General features: G+C 44.7%; 1 protein-coding gene across 1 annotated transcript in view; it reads left to right on the plus strand.

Annotated features, from left to right (window-relative positions):
* Nucleotides 1–17,826, plus strand: part of MYO10 (myosin X) — a 167,585-nt gene that overhangs the window by 29,608 nt on the left and 120,151 nt on the right. The window contains exon 2 of the mRNA XM_056330987.1: nt 4,446–4,544. Within this exon, the coding sequence (XP_056186962.1) occupies nt 4,446–4,544 (99 nt within the window). The remainder of the gene's footprint in view (nt 1–4,445; nt 4,545–17,826) is intronic.

Consider the following 17,826-nt stretch of genomic DNA (forward strand, 5'->3'; position numbering starts at 1 on the left):
TCCAGCATTTTTACTTAGTTGAGGCAAGGTTCTTAATTAATTTTGTCATTTCCAGCATATATGTCCAATAGAAAGTAAAAGATAATGGATTTTTATCATCAAAGAACAGAATGCAGGAGGAAGGTAAGAGATAGTGTTTGCATTTTCAGCAGCAGAATCTGCAAGGTAGAAGGACTAGGGACTTCTCCAGGTGGTCTTACAACTGTGAGATTTGCAAACCTGTTTCCTTTCCCTTTGCAGTTAGGAGAAACTTATTTGCTGTGGAAATGATGGCGTACGGCCCTTCTGCAAATGCTATTCCAAGTATTTTTATGACCTTGCTTTACAGAAATAAAACAACATTGGGTTTTAGTAAGTGCTCCGTGGCTTTATTTGCCCCCTTACCACAGAAGGGTGACATGTCAGGGAGCCCTGGAGTAACCCAAGTCAGCAGGCTTCTCCCCCCCAAGCAGGTTCAGATCAATATAACGTGTCACCGTGTATGCCGATTGGAGTCCTCCTTCAGGTGGGTCCCGTATGACAATTCTTGTCCATGAATTAACTCCCAGTGAAGACGATGTTCTCAAAACTATCACTTGTGCATAGCTAATACGTTGCCGCAAGACTGCAGCCCAGTTGCAGAGCTAGCTGGGCACAGGAGGTGGCTGTAACTTGCATATCTTGTGAGGTATCTTTTGCCAAGACTTTTTTTGTTTTTTTCCCTCCCCCAGACTGGAAGGCCTCGCAGTGCACCCAGGCCATGGACAGATACCATATTGTTGAGCTACCTTGCCAGGGAACACGTTGTATTTGCATTTCAGATGCCTCGGGCTTTGTGAACTGCATTGTTCCAGCCTCCCCTGAATAGCAGCTATTGACCTCTAACAATGTAGGTTTGTTTAAAGCAAACCCTTTGGTGCTTTAAAAAGCTTCTTTTAGGACAGCCCAACCAAGCAAAGGCTTCTGTGCGGGCCCCCCTTTTTTTCCCTTTCGTAGCCAGAAAAAAATTGCAGAATGAATAATTTAATTTTGAGATGGAAAACATTCTCCTCCTTGTGAGAGGCTATTTTGAATGCTGAGGTTTTGGCAAATTTTATTGCAGCTTAATGTTTATAAGCTTTTCATTGCCCTTGAAAGCATAAACTTCGTGTTACTTGAGCATGGAGATTTTGGCAAATAATAAACCAGCAGAACAACAGGGGTTTGGTTGTCCTGAAGCACTTGAACTTGACCGCATTTTGACAAATAAGTTTTTTTTGCTGTTTATGTATGCATTTAGATGAAATGGATTTAGTTCGTCTAGGACAAGGAGGTGGAGACGGGCCAGTACAGATGCTTGATGCCCAGCAGCAGGCTGACAAAAGCATTTCTCTGGGTGGTGGGAAGTCTGGAGCCAAATTACCTCTACTGCTTGGGGTGACTGTAGTACATGCTTCCACCCCTCAAGCCAGCAGGTCTCCAGAGCGTGGTGGTGCAGTAGCCACTGACATTAATCTGTTAAAATTTGTGAACAAAACTATGGTTATTTACTGTTGGTGGGAAGCTTTGCTATGCCTGGAGCACCTGAAGCGCTGTGTCCATTTCTGGGCTCCCTAGTACAGGAGGGACATTTGACATAGTGGATAAAGTCCAACAAAGGGTCATGGAGGTGATAAAGGCACTGGAGCATCTCTCCTATGAGGAAAAGGCTGAGAGAGCTGGGATTGTTCAGCCTGGAGAGGGCTCAGGAGAGATTTCGTCACTGCATATAAATCCCAGTGGTGCCCGGTGACAGAACTGGAGACAGCGGGCACAAACTTAAACACAGGAGGTTCCCACTGAGCATCAGGAAACAGTGCTTGTTGTGAAGGTGACAGTACTGGCACAGGTTGCCCAGAGAGGTTGTGGAGTCTCTGCCCTTGGGGATATTTAACAGCCATCTGGACAGGCTCCTGGGAAGCCAGCCCTAGGTGACTCGGTTCGAGCAGGAGGGTTGGCCTAGATGCCCTCACAGGTCCCTTCCAGCCTCAGCCTTTTGCGATGCACAGGTGAAGTGAGGTGGTTGAGGACATGCAGGAATCCAAGGGGAAGGACTCGGCTCACCTTGCTCGGAGTGCATTGCGTGGTGTAGCGTGGGTATGCCATCTCTCTGATGCAGTGCTGTGTGCTGGTGCTGTACGGACTTTAGGCCCATGGCTTCAGACCTGTGGCACAGTGGACTTGGTGGGGCAGGTGGCAGCTGTAGCCAAGCACTGCATTGCACTGCCCTGCTGGGGCTGCCGGGAAGCTCCGACCCTCGAGTTTTCACTCTCAGGCACTCTTGGGGATGATGGGCTCACCTGATGGCAGCAGCTGCGCTAACGGGAAAGAACCCACCCCACAAGTTGTGGTAGATACTCCTTAATACAGAGGATGTTGCCCTCAAAGTTGTCATCATGCCTGTAGCTAAGGGCGTGTACACAGGACATTTCTGTTTGCTGGCTCTGGTGGGGAGGTACCAGAGGAAGCCCAAGAGCGATGCCCTCACATCAGCCTTCCTCCCCCTGGAAAGCGCGGGGTGAGAGGTGCCCTCGGACCCCTCAGTGTGGAGGTGTTCGTGCCACACAAGGGGCTTGAAAACAGAGCAGTGTCCTGGGTTTTCTGATGGCCAGAGTCTGATGCAGACCCAAGGGAAGGGGTGGAATTCTTCCTGCTGCTGTCACTGAGTTTTGAATTAAATGTTCAAATCCTCTTTATTGCTTTTACCACTTCTGGTGGGTACTGTCCCTGCTGTTTCCCAGTCCCCTGTTCCCCCTGCCCACCTCAGGTACCAGCACTCTCCTTTCTGCTCCCCTCTACCCTCACCATGTGCTTTTGAGTTGACATATCCTGCACTTGAAACGCCTTGGACTTGCTGTAAACCTGGAAACCATCTGGCTCAAGGTTTCGGAGGTAAAAGGGCAAACAGCTCCCCAGGCATTTGCAGCATTTAAAATGGAAAGCAGTTTGTTAGAACATGGAGGGGAAAAAATAATGATGGATGCTCTTATGTGGTCCTCTGTGTGCAGCTGAGCTCTTACCATTCGGAGAAACCAAGCAGCAAGAGTTCTTACATTCTGTGTGAACATTATCTTGTGTCTCAGTGCTGCTGTTCTCCCATCGTAGAAGCAAGAATGTTTATTCAACATAAGCTAAAGCGTAGCAACTCATGACATGACTGAAGTCTGTTGTAGACTCATGGGCCACTGACCTTAAATACGTAGCAGAAATTAAAATCTGTATTTGTAATGGTTAATCGGGGTCCTGGCACCACCAATTTTAACAAGTCTGGTTTCTGTGTATTCAAATTCAGGCAAGGACGGTCTTTGGATGCTGGTGTGCAAAATTAATTATTTGAATTGTTTTTTCCAGTGATCGTACACCCAAGTCACAACCTTATGATTATCGGGGAATACCCTAGCCCTTTTCTGCCACCGCTTTACTTTTTCTGTAGGAGAGGATTTGACTGTTAGGTGAAAAAAATCTCTGTTCTCTAAATACCACTGAAATACTGTCTCTAAATAGAGCTAAGATTTCTGATATGGAGCTCGCTGTCTGTGTGTAGAGAATAGGAGTATAGCTTGGGTTGGAGGTCAGACCGTAGGGTGCTGCTGCTCAGTGTTTTCATGCCAGCTGAAGCCTTCTCCTGTGCTGGAGCAACTTGAGTGGCTATGGTTAATGGCATGGCTTTTGTTGCAGCTGCAGCATCAGCTGTGGTTCTTCCTCCCACATCCTCCTCCCTTGTTCTCAGCGCTGGATATTACTGTTTTCTTGAGGCTGGATCTACCAGCCAGGTGAAAATGTAAATAGTCTGTGCCTATCCAGCCTTGCTAGACTGACTTAGGTGTCTCACTGATAGCGTCTAAGTTGCTCCCTCACCTCTAAAAAGCAAATGCCATTTCTTTGTGACTTTGATTGCTAGTAGTTTTTGTTTGGTTTTTTGTTTGGTTTTTTTTTTTTTAAATTCTTTGTGGTGGTGTGCAACTAAGAGAGGACTGTATAAAAGGCAAGGTGGTTTAGAAAAAAAGGTGAAAGATGATGGTTGTGATGGGGGAAGTACTGTGAGTGCCTAACAGAGGTTGAAAATAAATAGGTAGGGAGCCAGCCCCAGCCAGCTTTGAGGAGGAGCCTTTAAATGGAGTGTAAATTCAAACACTACTTTGTAATTTTACATGTGCTAACATGAGGCACATGACTGAGGCTCCAGCCGGTCTTGCCAGCAGTTAGGAACTTCTACTTTAAAAAAAAAAAAAAAAAAAGGCAGAACTTCGAGTAGGCCTGTCTTTACTGTTGCAGCAGAAAACAACAAACACTTGCTGAGAGATTATTTTATTTCTTTCACTTGCATATTTGGATTTTGCTCTAACTTTCTCTGCTTTTACTTCATAAGTATTTCTAGATAAAAATAGTGAAATTCTTTTTTTCTGTTTTCAGTTATGCCATCTGTAACTCTGTTTTGTTTATTGTAGGGGTCTCGGGTCTGGCTGCGAGAAAATAATCAGCATTATCCCAGTACTGTGCATTCATGTGCGGAAGGAGTCATCGTATTCAGGACGGACTATGGTCAGGTATGGGCATTGCTCCTCTGTGTTTTCTCCTTTTTGCTGCTCTGTGGAAAAGAAGCTGTTCTCCTTGTGGGGAGGGCACAGGGAAAACGAAAAGCCTTAGGTTTGTGAATAAAGTATTAGCTTTGTGTGACCTGAACGCACAGCTCTGTTTTAGCAGCTCTTCCCGTTGCCTCTCCAGCCCGTTGCTGTGATGGTGCATGACAGAGCTGAAGCAATCCTGCCAGGTGTGAGCGGCTGGTTCCATGTGGGTTGGTGGTTATGTAGTTTATTGGAGGTGGGTGGCCTCTCCAGGGTTGTATTCCCCTACAGTAATGGAAAGGGGGGTGGGGTGGGGGGCTGGCATGTGGGACCGCAGTACCATGGTAGTGGAATGTCACTGCTTCAATGGGAGGCAGCAAGGCACACCTCCCAGAGCAAAATCAGGGCAGCTCCAACAGCTTCTGTTGAAAAGAGGGTTGTGAAAGAAGGGAACCATTACTCCTCTCTCATTGTTTGTTTTGGTTTGGGTTTTGTTTTGGTTTTGGGGTTTTGGGTTTTTTTGCAAGCTTGTTATTTATTATTTTAACTGCTTTTAAAATTATTTTTATTTATTTTATTTATTATTTTAACTTTGGGGTTTTTTGCAAGCTTGTTATTTTATTTATTATTTTAACTGCTTCCTGGCTGTCTCATGCTCCTGCCTCCTGCCTGCCTGTAGCATGGAGGTGGGCCTCAGTGTCTGCTTGGGTTACCTTGAAGCTGCTGACGGCTTGGAAGTGCTCTGTTTCATCACACACTTACTTTTTATTTATCTATTTATTCTGTTCTCCATTAGGCCACAGTTTATGCAGACTTAGCTTCTTGCAGCTTCCGTGAAGAAATTTCAGTATTGAGTCAGGTGTAAGTTACGCTGAGGCAACCTCTGGAGGACACTCCCTTTGACTTTTGGAGGATGTTTGTTCCCTCAGTTTTGCTTCCTTTTCTTAGTTATTTGCACCAGATGAAGGAAGCTTCAGGTAGTGAACAAGGCTGAGAAAAGCATGGTAGACTGGAAAACATGTTGCCTGTTCTTGCTGCCTTCGCTTAATGTCTTTCTGGGTAAGCTTGGTGGAAAAGCACGTCTTTGAGAGCCAGGGATCCCTTACTTTACCTTGTGTGCCTTTCTCCAGGCAGGAAAGGAACCAGATAGAGTTGCAAAGTGGTTTTTGATGGGCAAGATATAACCTACTTGAAGTTAAATTGCTGTTATCCTGGCAGTGAGGCATGAAAACAAGGATGAAACAACCAGCGTCTGAGGCAAAGAAAACAGTGTCTTCCTCCTCTTCAGAGTCCCTGGGCATGTGGCAAAGGAAGCGGAGTGACAGAGAGGAGGTCACATCCAAGCACCTCTGTCTGGTCAAGTCTCTAGTGGCAAAACTTAGTTGTGCTTTACATCCTTGGGGAGGCAGAGAGATGGGTGAAAGTCACTGCTGTCCTCAGAGGTAGTCAGGGAGCCCAACTCCCTGATAGCTGTTGCGTTTCTACTCCCACTGCCTTCCTAACGTCACTGGTTGGTTCTTAGGCCAACACCTAAGACACATGGAGGACAGGGAGTGGATTAGAGACAGTCAGCATGGCTTCACCAAGGGCAAGTCTTGCCTGACCAACCTAGTGGCTTTCTATCATGGAATGACTACATCAGTGGACAAGGGAAGAGCTGTGCATGTCATCTATCTGGATTTCTGTAAGGCCTTTGGCACAGTCCCCCGCAACATCCTTCTCTCTAAATTGTAGAGATAGGGATTTGATGGATGGGCTGGTCAGTGAATGAGGAATTGGTTGGACGGTCACACTCAGAAGGTGGTGGTTAAGGGCTCAATGTCCAGATGGAAATCAGTGATGGGCAGTGTTCCACAGGGGTCTGTAATAGGACCGGTACTGTTTAGTATCTTCACTAGTGGCATAGACAGTGGGATTGAGTGAACCGTCAACAAGTTTGCAGATGACACCAAGCTCAGTGGTGTGGATGACAGGCCGGAGAGACTGGATGCCATCCAGAGGGATCTTGACAAGCTGGAGAAGTGGGCCCATGGGAACCTCATGAAGTTCAACAAGGCCAAGAGCAGGGTCCTGCACATGGGTCAGGGCAGCCCCGGTATCAGCACAAGCTGGGGGGTCAAGGGATTTATAACAGCCCTGACGAGAAGGACTTGGGGGTTCTGGTGGACAAAAAGCTCAACATGGCCTGATGGTGTGTGCTCGTAGCCCAGAAAGCCAACCATATCCTGGGCCACATCAAAAGAAGCGTGGCCAGCAGGTCGAGGGAGGTGATTCTCCCCCTCTACCCACTCTTGTGAGAGCCCAACTGCAGTACTGTGTTCAGCTCTGGGGTCCCCAACATAAAAAGGACATGGGCCTGTTGGAATGAGTCCAGACAAGGGCCACAAAGATGGTCAGCAGGCTGGAGCACCTCTCCTATGGGGAAAAGCTGAGAGAGTCGGGGTTGTTCAGCCTTGAGAAGAGAAAGCTCTGGAAAGACCTTATAGCAGCCCTCCAGTACCTAAAGGGCACTTACAGGAAAGCTGGAGAGGGATTTGTTTTACAAGGGTATGTAGCAATAGCACAAGGGGGAATGGTTTTCAACAGAAAAAGGGTAGATTCAGATAGATATAAGGGAGAAGTTTTTTACAGTGAAGGTGGTGAAACACTGGGACAGGTTGCCCAAAGAGCTGGTAGATGCCTCATCCCTGGAAGTGTTCAAGGCCAGCTTGGATGGGGATTTGAGCAGCTGGATCTAGTTGAAGATGTCCTTGCTCACTGCAGGGGGACTCGACTAGATGACCTTTAATACACATGGTATGGGGGAAGACAGCAACAAAACTAGACTGAGAGCAACTACCACTAGGTGTAAAGCCTCCTCACAAGAGAAACAAGGCCACCTATGTGCTGGTGTGTTTTCTGTGGGTTGCATGTTAAATTGTGTGTTTAGCGTTGCTCAGATCAGGGAGGTTGACCTGTCCTACTGAAATTTGGGGTCCATTGAAGTGGAGAGGCTGAGACTGTCTACTCTGTTGGCTCTTTGCAGCTGTAAAAAGGAGGATCCATCACGTTAAAGCATCACTGTTACATTTGAGGCGCGGAGTAGGAAGGCTGCCATGTGTGGTGTTGTACTAACCTGCTCCAAGCAGCATCCAGCACTGGGCCTTTCATTTAAACATAAGCCCTCTCCAGTGCCTAGTAGGAGTGACCCACATGCTTATAGGAGGGGCTACCCATCATTTTTACAGGATTTCGTAATTGGACACATCTGTGAAGAACCTGACTTTTAGAAGTGTTTTGAGCTTCAGAACCCTTATCCTTAGAGGAACGACAGACGCTGTTGTAAATGGACAACTTGCTGTGGTGCCCTAGGAAAGGATGGCAGAGCTAATGTTGGCATCCGCCAGCAGAAAGGCTGCTTGCTGGTGGTCTTACGTGAGCGTGTTACATGTGATGTTGCTGCCTTTCTGTGGTGTACGTAATGCAAGCTGAAACTTAAGGTAATATGGAAAAAGCCTCGTGTTGTTACTGTGATACCATCTGACTGATGACACTTCCTTAGAAAACCTTGGTGCTATCAACATCACTGGGGAAAAAACCCTCTTTTGGTTTGGTCAGCGTGTGTTAAAAGCAGGTGGTGCGAAATGGGAAGGGAGCAGCCTTCGGACCCGTGATGTGGGTTTGTCTCCTTGGCAGGCCTGAGCTGGCTGCTGCACAGCCAAAGGCATAGTGGCAACTCACCGCGCTTGATAACTAATCCTTCCAAGGCTTATGTTTTCAGGAGTGCACTTTGCGTGTAAAAGAACCGTGCCAGCTGACATTGGCCAATTAATGTTTTTTCTCCCATTGCTTTTCCTGATGCACTTTTAGACCACCCTGCCCTTGCTCTTTGGTTACCTACAGGCTGCAGAAGGTTGCAGGTGGGTGAAGTGGAGCTAAGGTAATACCCAACAATTAACTGTGATGGCTTGGAGATCCCTGCAGTGCTGTGTATTGCTTCGAAAACCAAGGCAGGGCAAGCAAGGGGTGAGATTGCAGAAGTATGGGGTGATGATGGCTTTTGAAGCATGGCCAGTGTTATTGATTCCCAGACCCTTTTGACAGCTGCAGCCCATGTTCAAGTCTGGTGACAAACTGATGAAAATATGGGGACCTTATCAAGCATTGCACAGCATTGCTGTTCATCTCTGATTCAACAGTTTCTACTTGACTTTACACTCACATTTCTACTGAGCATTTTGCATGACTTCTCAAGATGTGCTTAATGGGGCAGTGGGATGAGGAAGTAGTGTTTGCTGGAGTTGTGCTCAGGTTTTACTTTTATGAGTTTGGATATCAAGTTGTTGGCAGCATTAGTTTGCAGAATATTGGAAATATCATAGCACAGTACATTACTTCCTAATTTCTTCTTGCTGTTATGTTCTGAGGGATGGGAATAAATTTGCCACAAAATCCTGCGGCAACATATATATGCTGAAGGGGCATTGGTTGTAGGGAATCCTACCCAAAGCCAGTATTCTTGCAAGAATATGCCATAACCTTTTAATATTTTAACAAGTTGCATATCAGGCATTGAATCCATTCTGGTGGTGATATAATTTTCTCGAATATTCTTCTTGTCCCGAATGTTTCAATTAAGCAGTCCATTAGTTAACTGTCATTAAAGACAACTGCAGTACTGCCTTCTGCTGTTGTCACCCTCTGTGTGAGATTGTTGTAAAACTAGCTAATTTGATAAGCTGTGTGGATTATCTGGTACATATGGTATGCTAAAAAAAGGGAATTTCAGGTTGTACGTTTGGGTTTCCCTGAGCAAATAGCTATGAAACTATCTTAACTCTTCATGAAGTAAAGTGTGGCGCTGTGTGGGGGTAGATGAAAATCTCATTAAATACAGGGAGGGGAAGAGAACGTCAGGGCCATGTGTCACCACCCGAGCTCACGACAGAGGAGTGGGAGATGAAAGGTGTAACATCTCTGTCAGCACATGTTCCCGGTGTTGGGCTGCAGCTGGCTCTGGAGAGCCTTTCAAAAGCCTTCTGCAGGCTGGCCTTCAAAGCCAAGGGTCTGCAATGACTCAAGAAGCTGTGATGAGCAGACAATTCCTATTGTAAATGTTTCCCTTTGTAAGTGCCTCAGATGCTTTCCAGAAGAGAAGATGCTGTACTCATTTGGTGGTTGGTGGGTCGGTTGCTTGGTTGGTTTGGCTTTTGTTCCATTAGTGCGCACAGAGCTGGTGAAGGACGCTGTGCCTGATGTTTTGGAAACACTGTGTCTGTGAATATACATATAAAATATGTCAGTGCAGTCTATGGATACTCAGACTTAAAAAAAATAAGTCCTAATCTTTCCTTGTGTGTATAGACATATATATACACAAATATATATATATATATATAAAAGCTGGTATCACAGTTACTGCATCTTTTTTTTCTTGTTTTGAGGGTATTTTTGCTGCCTCTGTTTTTAGGGTTAAAATGATTTCTTCCTTAAGGGTTTTATTTACAGTAAAGCAGACGTTTCCTCCTCATCATATTCTATAAATTTTTAATGAAGTTGTGTGAGCTTATAAAGTACTCAAGTGAATGTTTTAATAAAATGCTAAAAGCCCTGCTGTCACTGTGTGCTTTGTTTGAAATGACTGATATGTGTGTGTTTGGTAATCAGTGGTTCAGTTGAGAAGTCATCTCTTTCCAGTTTCTCTCCTTTTCTGAATAATGTGAACTCTATTTCAGATAAAAGAGTAAATTTTCCTCATGCATGAAAGAGGACCGCTTTGTGCTCTGGACTTGCACAGACATACTTTAAACCGCCCCCAGTGAAAGCATAGATTGCAAATAGAAAAACCTGGGGGGGAGTAAAATCTTGCAGAAGATGGTCTTGAGCTGTGTGGCATTAATTTCAAGAACGTCTTTCTTGTCTGCTAATTAGGACTCTACTTTTTTTTTTCCATTTGTACATCCAAATATGTATAAAAATAGTGCCAATAAATGTATAGTTGGCGTGTGTCCCTTCCTTATTTATTTATTAATGTAGTCATGGTGGTTTGTGTAAGTAGCACTGTGTTTAAGCCTTTGAGCATTGCGGACTTTGAGAACAGCACCTAAGAGCACACATTTTTAATAGTGCCTATTCCTGTGCAAGGAAAGCTTCCATAAATGTAAGACATAGTTTGTGTAGGGGTAACCTGCTCTGGAGAAGTTAATCCAGGGAAATTTAAAAGTTGAATCGATTGCTGCAAACTGTCCTGAGTCTGAAATTTGAAGACACTTAATTGCATACCTGCTCGCTTAGTTGACTGAGAGGAACTTTTAAGTCAAGTATGTTCTAAATAGAAGCAGCTAAGCAATAATATCCCAGAAATGTAGGCTCTTTAAAAACAGATGTCACATTTCACCAGTGAAGACTCTGTCAGTTAAACCAGCTTTCTGTGAACTTTCTTTACAAAGAAGTCCTCACGGCATGGTGTTATGTCAGCAAACAGAGTGCTGCTCAGTATCTTTAGCTTCAAATCAGAGGCACCTGTAAATGGTTTGTTCAGCAACGAAAGTATTTTTTCCTGTGATTTTAACTTACTGTGGCTTTTCTGAAGGCATTTATGCATCTAAAGAATTGGAAGGCTACAGATGTTCCTTGTTAAACACAACTCAAGTATGTTTTCCATGGAGGTTTTCATCTCCCCCCCCCCCCCCCCCCCGCCCTCCGTGTTTGAAGGCTGGGACAGTTTCTCATCATGACCTTATTCAGGAAAGTTAGACATGGGCTTTATTTGAGGTTTGGGGTTTGTTTGTTCTCTTTTTGCCTGGTTTGGGGGGTTCCTTTTGTTTGATTTTTGAGTTAGCAGTAGGATTATGTTGAAGGTACCATGTGGTTATACCAGGAGACTTCATGTTTTCCTCATTTTCGGTTTAAAAGAAAAATAAAATCCCAAACCTGCAGGCAATGGTTAAGCACTTCTTATAAGGACGTTTTCCTTTGCCTTGTGTCCTTTCTCACTCTCGCTTGGGACTGTCTCATGCTAGCCTTTGCTACTGTGAGGAGCCCTTTTAAACAAGAGTCTTCCGTTCATATTCACAGGGCATGAATAACACCACTGAAGTTACTTGGCTTAAGTTACTGAAGTCAGTAGGACTGTTTATCAGTAAATGCTGTGTTTGGCTGCATCGGTTCATGGGATCAGGCATCGCAGAAGTAAATCCTTCTGGGCAAGGATTTTCTTAGTTATCATTGAAAAGTGTCATGCTTGCTTCTAGCTCTTCCCTGTAAAGACTTGACAGTATTTCCAAGTAGTGTTTTTTTGGACTTCTCCCTGAATGCAATATCTATTACCCTGGAAATACACCCTTACAAGGGAGCATTTTAAAGAAGCCCTGTGTGAGCTCCCTTGTATATGCAGCCTCTTAAGAAAATACACAGATATATGCGGTGGGCTTTGGTCTTGGCTGCTCTTAGTATTAAATGAATCCATCTCTTTCTGCAAGCTTTATTTATGAAGACGTTCATGCTTTTTAATTTAACGATGCTTATGAAGGGTAGTGACTACTGACTGGCTGCTGGGTAGCTTGTGCGTGTTTTGGGCAGCAGATCCCCTGCCTTTGAGGCTCAGGGTCAATACCAAATTCAGCGACTTTATGCCAGGAAACTGGATTCCGTCTGTCTAAACACTGTAAAGTTAATTTTATTCTACAGTGAGTTATATTTGGCTTGTAATAATTCTCCCAATTATTTCTAGTACAGCTATAAAGGCTTGGTGCTGTGGCTGTTTGCATGTTGGCTTCTTGCTTTCTTTTTTTATGTTTTGGGTCTCTTTTATTGCTATTTTTAGGGGATGTGTATGGGAATTTTGGGGTTGGGGAGGGCCAGAAGTCAGACAGAGTTGGGATTTATCTTCTGCACAGAAGTATTTACGTCTTTATGCAGGATGTCGAAGTTCAGCAGCTCTTGCTGCAGGCATCTGTTGACGCACCCATAAACAGAGCCGGTGACAGATACAAGCTGGGTGCCAGGAGCGTCCGTCGGGAGCATCTGCGGGCAGACTGGCCTCAGTGACTCGCACGGGCCACGCTTGTCCCAGGTGCTGCCCAGCTTGGGGAGGTGGCATTTGGCACCTCAGCCCGTGGGGCATTGCCTGGGAGGGATTGCAAGGAGGGAGGGCTGTGCCCTGCTCACCCCTGCTTTCTCTGTCCCGTGCCCTTCAGAAAGGGATTTCAGTGAACCAGACAAAGCTGCAGAGCCGGTAGGTGTCCTGCAAGCCCACTGAGCTGCATCGGCCCATCTCTCCTGTGAAGCGTTTAATGGAGCGTAACTGCAATGCATGAAAGCCTCCTGCACCTAGTAAGGATTTCATGCCATTGTAGGACCTGGCAGGAAACATTTTCCTTGGTGGAAACGCTGCTTCAAAACCCCAAATGTTACTTAAAAGTGTGATGTGTGATCACTGGTTCAGGTGGAAGCACTCATAAATTGAACAAGTTTTTTCATCTGATGTGCTGTCTTTTTTTGCTTTTTAAGTACTTGCTAATTGGAAAAATCATTACTTTGGGTCTCTCAAATTCTCCAAATACTGATTGCTATAGCATAGAAATATTAGAAAGACATTTCATAATGCTGAAGGAAGTAAAATCTGTGACAGAAAACTTTCTTTTTTTCCTGATTCAGCAGCTAATTCAGCTTTCCTGTTTAGCTGTTTTATATCAAGAGTGTTATTTTTACATGACTGCCATTCTTTGAATATTTGTTAAAGAGTAATATGGAAAAGCATTTTTCTATGTGTTTTTCTCTGAACTACTGTGTATTTATTAGATAAAAAATACAGATCAGGTTGTGAAGTACTTCGTGGATATGGTGCACATGTGCTGTCTTCACTTTTTTCCTGTTACTCGCCTTTCTGCAAAAAACACTATCAGCTTGATTAATTCAGGAAGGGGAAAATTTTAATCCTAGAGTGAGATATTTTAAAAGAAAAGCTGAATTGTAAAAAAAAAAAAAAAAAAAAAGTCCAAAAAACAAACCCAAAACAAACCCAAACCAACCAAACAAACAAAAAAACCCAAACCCAACCAAAACAAAACTACCTCAAAAAACCCAAAACAAAACCCAAACCAAAACAAAAAAACCTCCCCCCAAAAAACCCAACCCTTAAACACCAAACCAAAGAAACCGTCCGTGCGTGGCAGACCAAATTGACTGTACTACTCCTGCAAAATGAACCTTCTGGCTACCAATGCATAGCCAAGCTTTGTCAGAAGTCAGGGAGTTTGCAAGTGAGCAGCCCGGAGATTTCTAATGTACAAATGATGGGGGCAGAAGGGCTGAGCAAATGACCATAAATAACTCCTTTAATGTTGGGTTTTCAAGAGTTTTGTTCTGCGTTGCCTAAACATAATGGTAGTGTTTGCTTTAGCTTTCCTGAAATTAATTTGTTTGGCGTTAGAGTGGCTGTTGTTAAGTGTTTTACTAACAATATAAATTAAATCTGTATCAACAAAAGCATTTCTCTATGCTTTCTGTAAGACCTGACTGAAAGCGGTCCGTATCTGAGATGCTGACAAAGAGGTACTTACTATGTGTCCCCTCGGTTTGCTGTGGCCACATAATGGGTTGTGGCTGCGTAAACAGTTGAGATGTCAGTCTTCTCTCTTGCTTTCTGCAAAGAAAATCCAAACCATCTGTGCTTTTTTGGTGCTTTTATTATGCTTGTACTAAAGATAGCAAAACTGCTTTTGTTTTAAGATTAAAGCAGATGTACACAGACTGCCATATTAATTTCTTTTGTAAGGGAACACAGTTCAGCTGTTCACAAAACATGGGAAGGAATTCAGACTGCATCGTGCCAAAAAAACGACGACAACGATGGATCTGTAGCTTCAGGACGAGCAAGCTTGTCACTTCAGTTGTTTCCTTGTTCCTAAATTCCCTTGGATGTGGGGCTGGTCTCATTGTTCAGTGCTGCCAGTGTTTTCAGGAACACGTGGTTTAGGTTAAGCTCAATTACACGCCAAGATACTTCGCTCTGCGACAGGGCATTGCTCAGTTCTGCTGTAGTGAGATTTTGTACCTTACAGCGCAGGTAAGTGGTGGATGGTCACTGAGATTTTTACTCGGAGAAGGCTCCCATCAACTTAACTTGTGTGTGAATTTATCGCCATTAGGAGTTGAGCAAGAGTAAAGCAATATAGGCTGCCCTATTTTTTTATTATTATTATTATAGATTAATTATTTTACTAATTATTATTATTTATTTTTAAAATTAAGAAGTCAAAGAAATGACTGGGTAATTCTGGGTGGATTTTTACACAAGAGCCATGTCTCGCCCCCACCGTGCTGCCCATCAGGGACAGAGAACTGGGCTCAGGGGTGTGAGCTGTGAAAAATCCTTTTAGGTTACTATTTCAAGTGACTAGTTTAAAAAATGTAGTCATCTGACAGGTGTGTAGGGTACTGCGTTAGGTGTGCTGGTGGTCCCAGCCCACGTGCCGGCTAGCAGGTATCGTGAGGTGGGGGTGATTACTGTGTAGGGAAGCGGGCAGTGTCTGCTGGCAGGTCCTCTGGGGAAGGCTGCGGTGCCTTTGGCTCTGCGGTACCAGTTCTGTAGGTGGAAAGCTCGTTTGATCTTTCACCAGTGGTTGCTCGAGCAGTTCTTGAGGTTCTGCATTTTCCCTGTGTACCTGAGAAATACAGAAATGAAGGGGGGTACTCTGCATCTCCAGGTCTGTCACTGCACAAGTTAACTTTAAAGAACACTGAATCTCTGCAGTCAGGTTGGATGTTCCGATGCCAGAGTACTTCAGGGCTTGATGTCCATAATCTCTGTGTTTGAAAGATGCGTACTTCTGGCAGAATTTCAGATTCTTTTAGCAGGGAACGCGGGAGTTTCCCGGTGGGATAAAATGTGTCGTTGCACCTTCAGGAGCCACGTGACATTTGCCTTCTTGAACATTTCAAAGCGACTTGTCAGAAAGCATCAAGACTTCTCATGAGAACGCTATGGGAGTGAGATTTCCCCTAAAGCCTTTCTGCAATGTGATGATAAACTCTTTCAATATTAGTTGCAAAAGCCACTTTCATAGTGGTGCTTTTATGTTTGCTAAGCCAGGGGAAGAAAATGTTAGTGTAGGTCATGTGTCTCTTCCTCATCAGCACACTTTATTTTTTTTGTAAAACAAGCCACGTCCTGTTTAGCATACACATGATGAAGCTGAGAGATGATTTAGGGAGATTTATCTATCCAAGCTGACTTAGCTAAGGAGAATCATAAAATGTACATGGAAAAAAATCCACTGTGTTGCGAAGTCAAACCCTGGAGAGTTAGGAAATGCTGCGGGGCCTCTTTCTGCACGGCAGGAGCGGCAGCTGCTGCCCCCCTGCAGTTGGGTGGGTGGGCACACGTGGGAGAGGAGAGGGACCTGTGCCAGGGGAAGCAGTACCAGTCAGCTCTGAGTGACTTCTGGTGTTTTAGGGTGGTGGGGATGAGCGTATATGAGAATGGAAGTAAGGGTTGCTCGTTCAAAGCATCCTAACAGTCCTTCCTTTTGTGATGTGTGCTGGTTTGTTTAGTTTTTTCTTTTTTTTTTTTTTTTTAAATGCCTCCTACCTGCCCTTTGTCCTGTCTTCCATGCATGACCTCCTTCACTTTTACGTGCTTGGTCTCTCCAAGCTTCTGCTTTAGCTTCAGTTCCTATAGCATGTCCTGGCTCATTCGGCCTCACAGCCTGGCAGCTGTTCATACCTGCTTTTCTCCCTGAACACCAGTGTGCACACACACGTGCTGCATGCACCCTGTCAGGCGTAGCTCGTAGCTCCCTGGGTGGGTGATGGCAGGGTCCGGCAGCCAGGGTCCATCCCACCCCCAGCCAGGGTCAGGGCAGCTGGGGGGCACAGGGGCAGCCCCAGCCCTGGCACTGAGCACCTCCCTGTAAACCCAGCAAACCTCAGCAGAGCACAAAACCACATCAAGCCTCCTTTAGCTTGTGAGCAGCAGAGGGTCAGAGGGTCTCCTCAGCCTCCTTTCGCATGGCTTCTGTCTGGGCTAGTATGGATAGTGGCATCCCAGAGCTGCAGGGGGGAGCACGGGAGGTCTCGCTCAGCAGCAGCTGCTGGAGCACACCAGGGGCAGAGGGGCTTTCCCAAGGTGTTTGGCTGCTGTACCTCTGAGGCTTTACTGAACACTCACTGTGGGATTTTTCTCCAGTGATTTGCAACTTTGTCAAAACTACGACTTTTACAGGAAAGATAAAATCTTGCTTCTTGGAAACAATTAATTCCCTTTTTAAATTAAACTTACGTTCCTTAAAAGAACGGTCTGGTAGAGTGTTCACGGATCAAATCACCAGAGTTATTGTAGACCTGAACAAGACAAAAGTACTGTTTTGCCTTCGGGGATAAAATAAGCTAATTTGAAAATACAGGCATCGTTAGTAAGATGTGTACCTGCCATTGAAGGCTTCATCTGAAGCTTTCGATGTGTAGCAGAATTGTAAGCTATTGAAGACAGACTTGGGAAGGGAGCAATCTTAATAGCTCGAAGTGTCACGAGCCTATCATGAAAATAATGATATGTCTTTTACTGCTGATTATTTCTCTTTTGAAAGTGCACTTTTTCACTAGCATCAGCAAGGAGTCCTAATTAGAAGTAAATAATAAAATCCATTATTAATGCTGCTTTCAGGCAGACATTTAATATACATTGAAATCTGATGGCCAGACTTCATTGGCATTATCTGTGCATCATTATTGGCTTTGATGCAATTACACAGGGTTTCTGTCACCCCAAGGTTTGCCCAGGAAATGTAAAGTTCTGACAAGGATACTTCAAGGACTGCTAGGCATTTGAGATATGTTAATGTTTTTCACATGTCCTCGGTGGGTGGGGGAAGAGGGAGCAGTAATTCTGCATGATCAGGAAAGCAACAGAAGTGTGACAAAGGGTTGATAAGTACAGCATACAAATGTGTACTTCTAAGGAGAATGTGACTACTGCACTGAGTTTTTACATGAACAAAACCCTTGATGTGGGCAGGGGCTGCACCCAGCAAAGCCTCTGCAGAAGGCAAAAGGGAGGCCAAGAAGCCCAAGACTGCTAGGGGTCCACTTTTTCTGAAGCATCACCCTCTGTTTTCTTTTGGGTTGCTTCTCTGGCCATTTTGTAACATGCTTGCCTTATATTCCAGATGTATGATGATGTTAACGGATCAGACCAGACACTGCTGTGCATATTCGGTCACTCTGAATCATTGCAGATATCTGTTAATCCCAAGCATGTCCACAGGCATGTATCAAATGCATT

This window comes from Falco biarmicus, chromosome 3 (assembly GCF_023638135.1).
Source record: "Falco biarmicus isolate bFalBia1 chromosome 3, bFalBia1.pri, whole genome shotgun sequence".
In the NCBI taxonomy this organism is placed as follows: domain Eukaryota; kingdom Metazoa; phylum Chordata; class Aves; order Falconiformes; family Falconidae; genus Falco; species Falco biarmicus.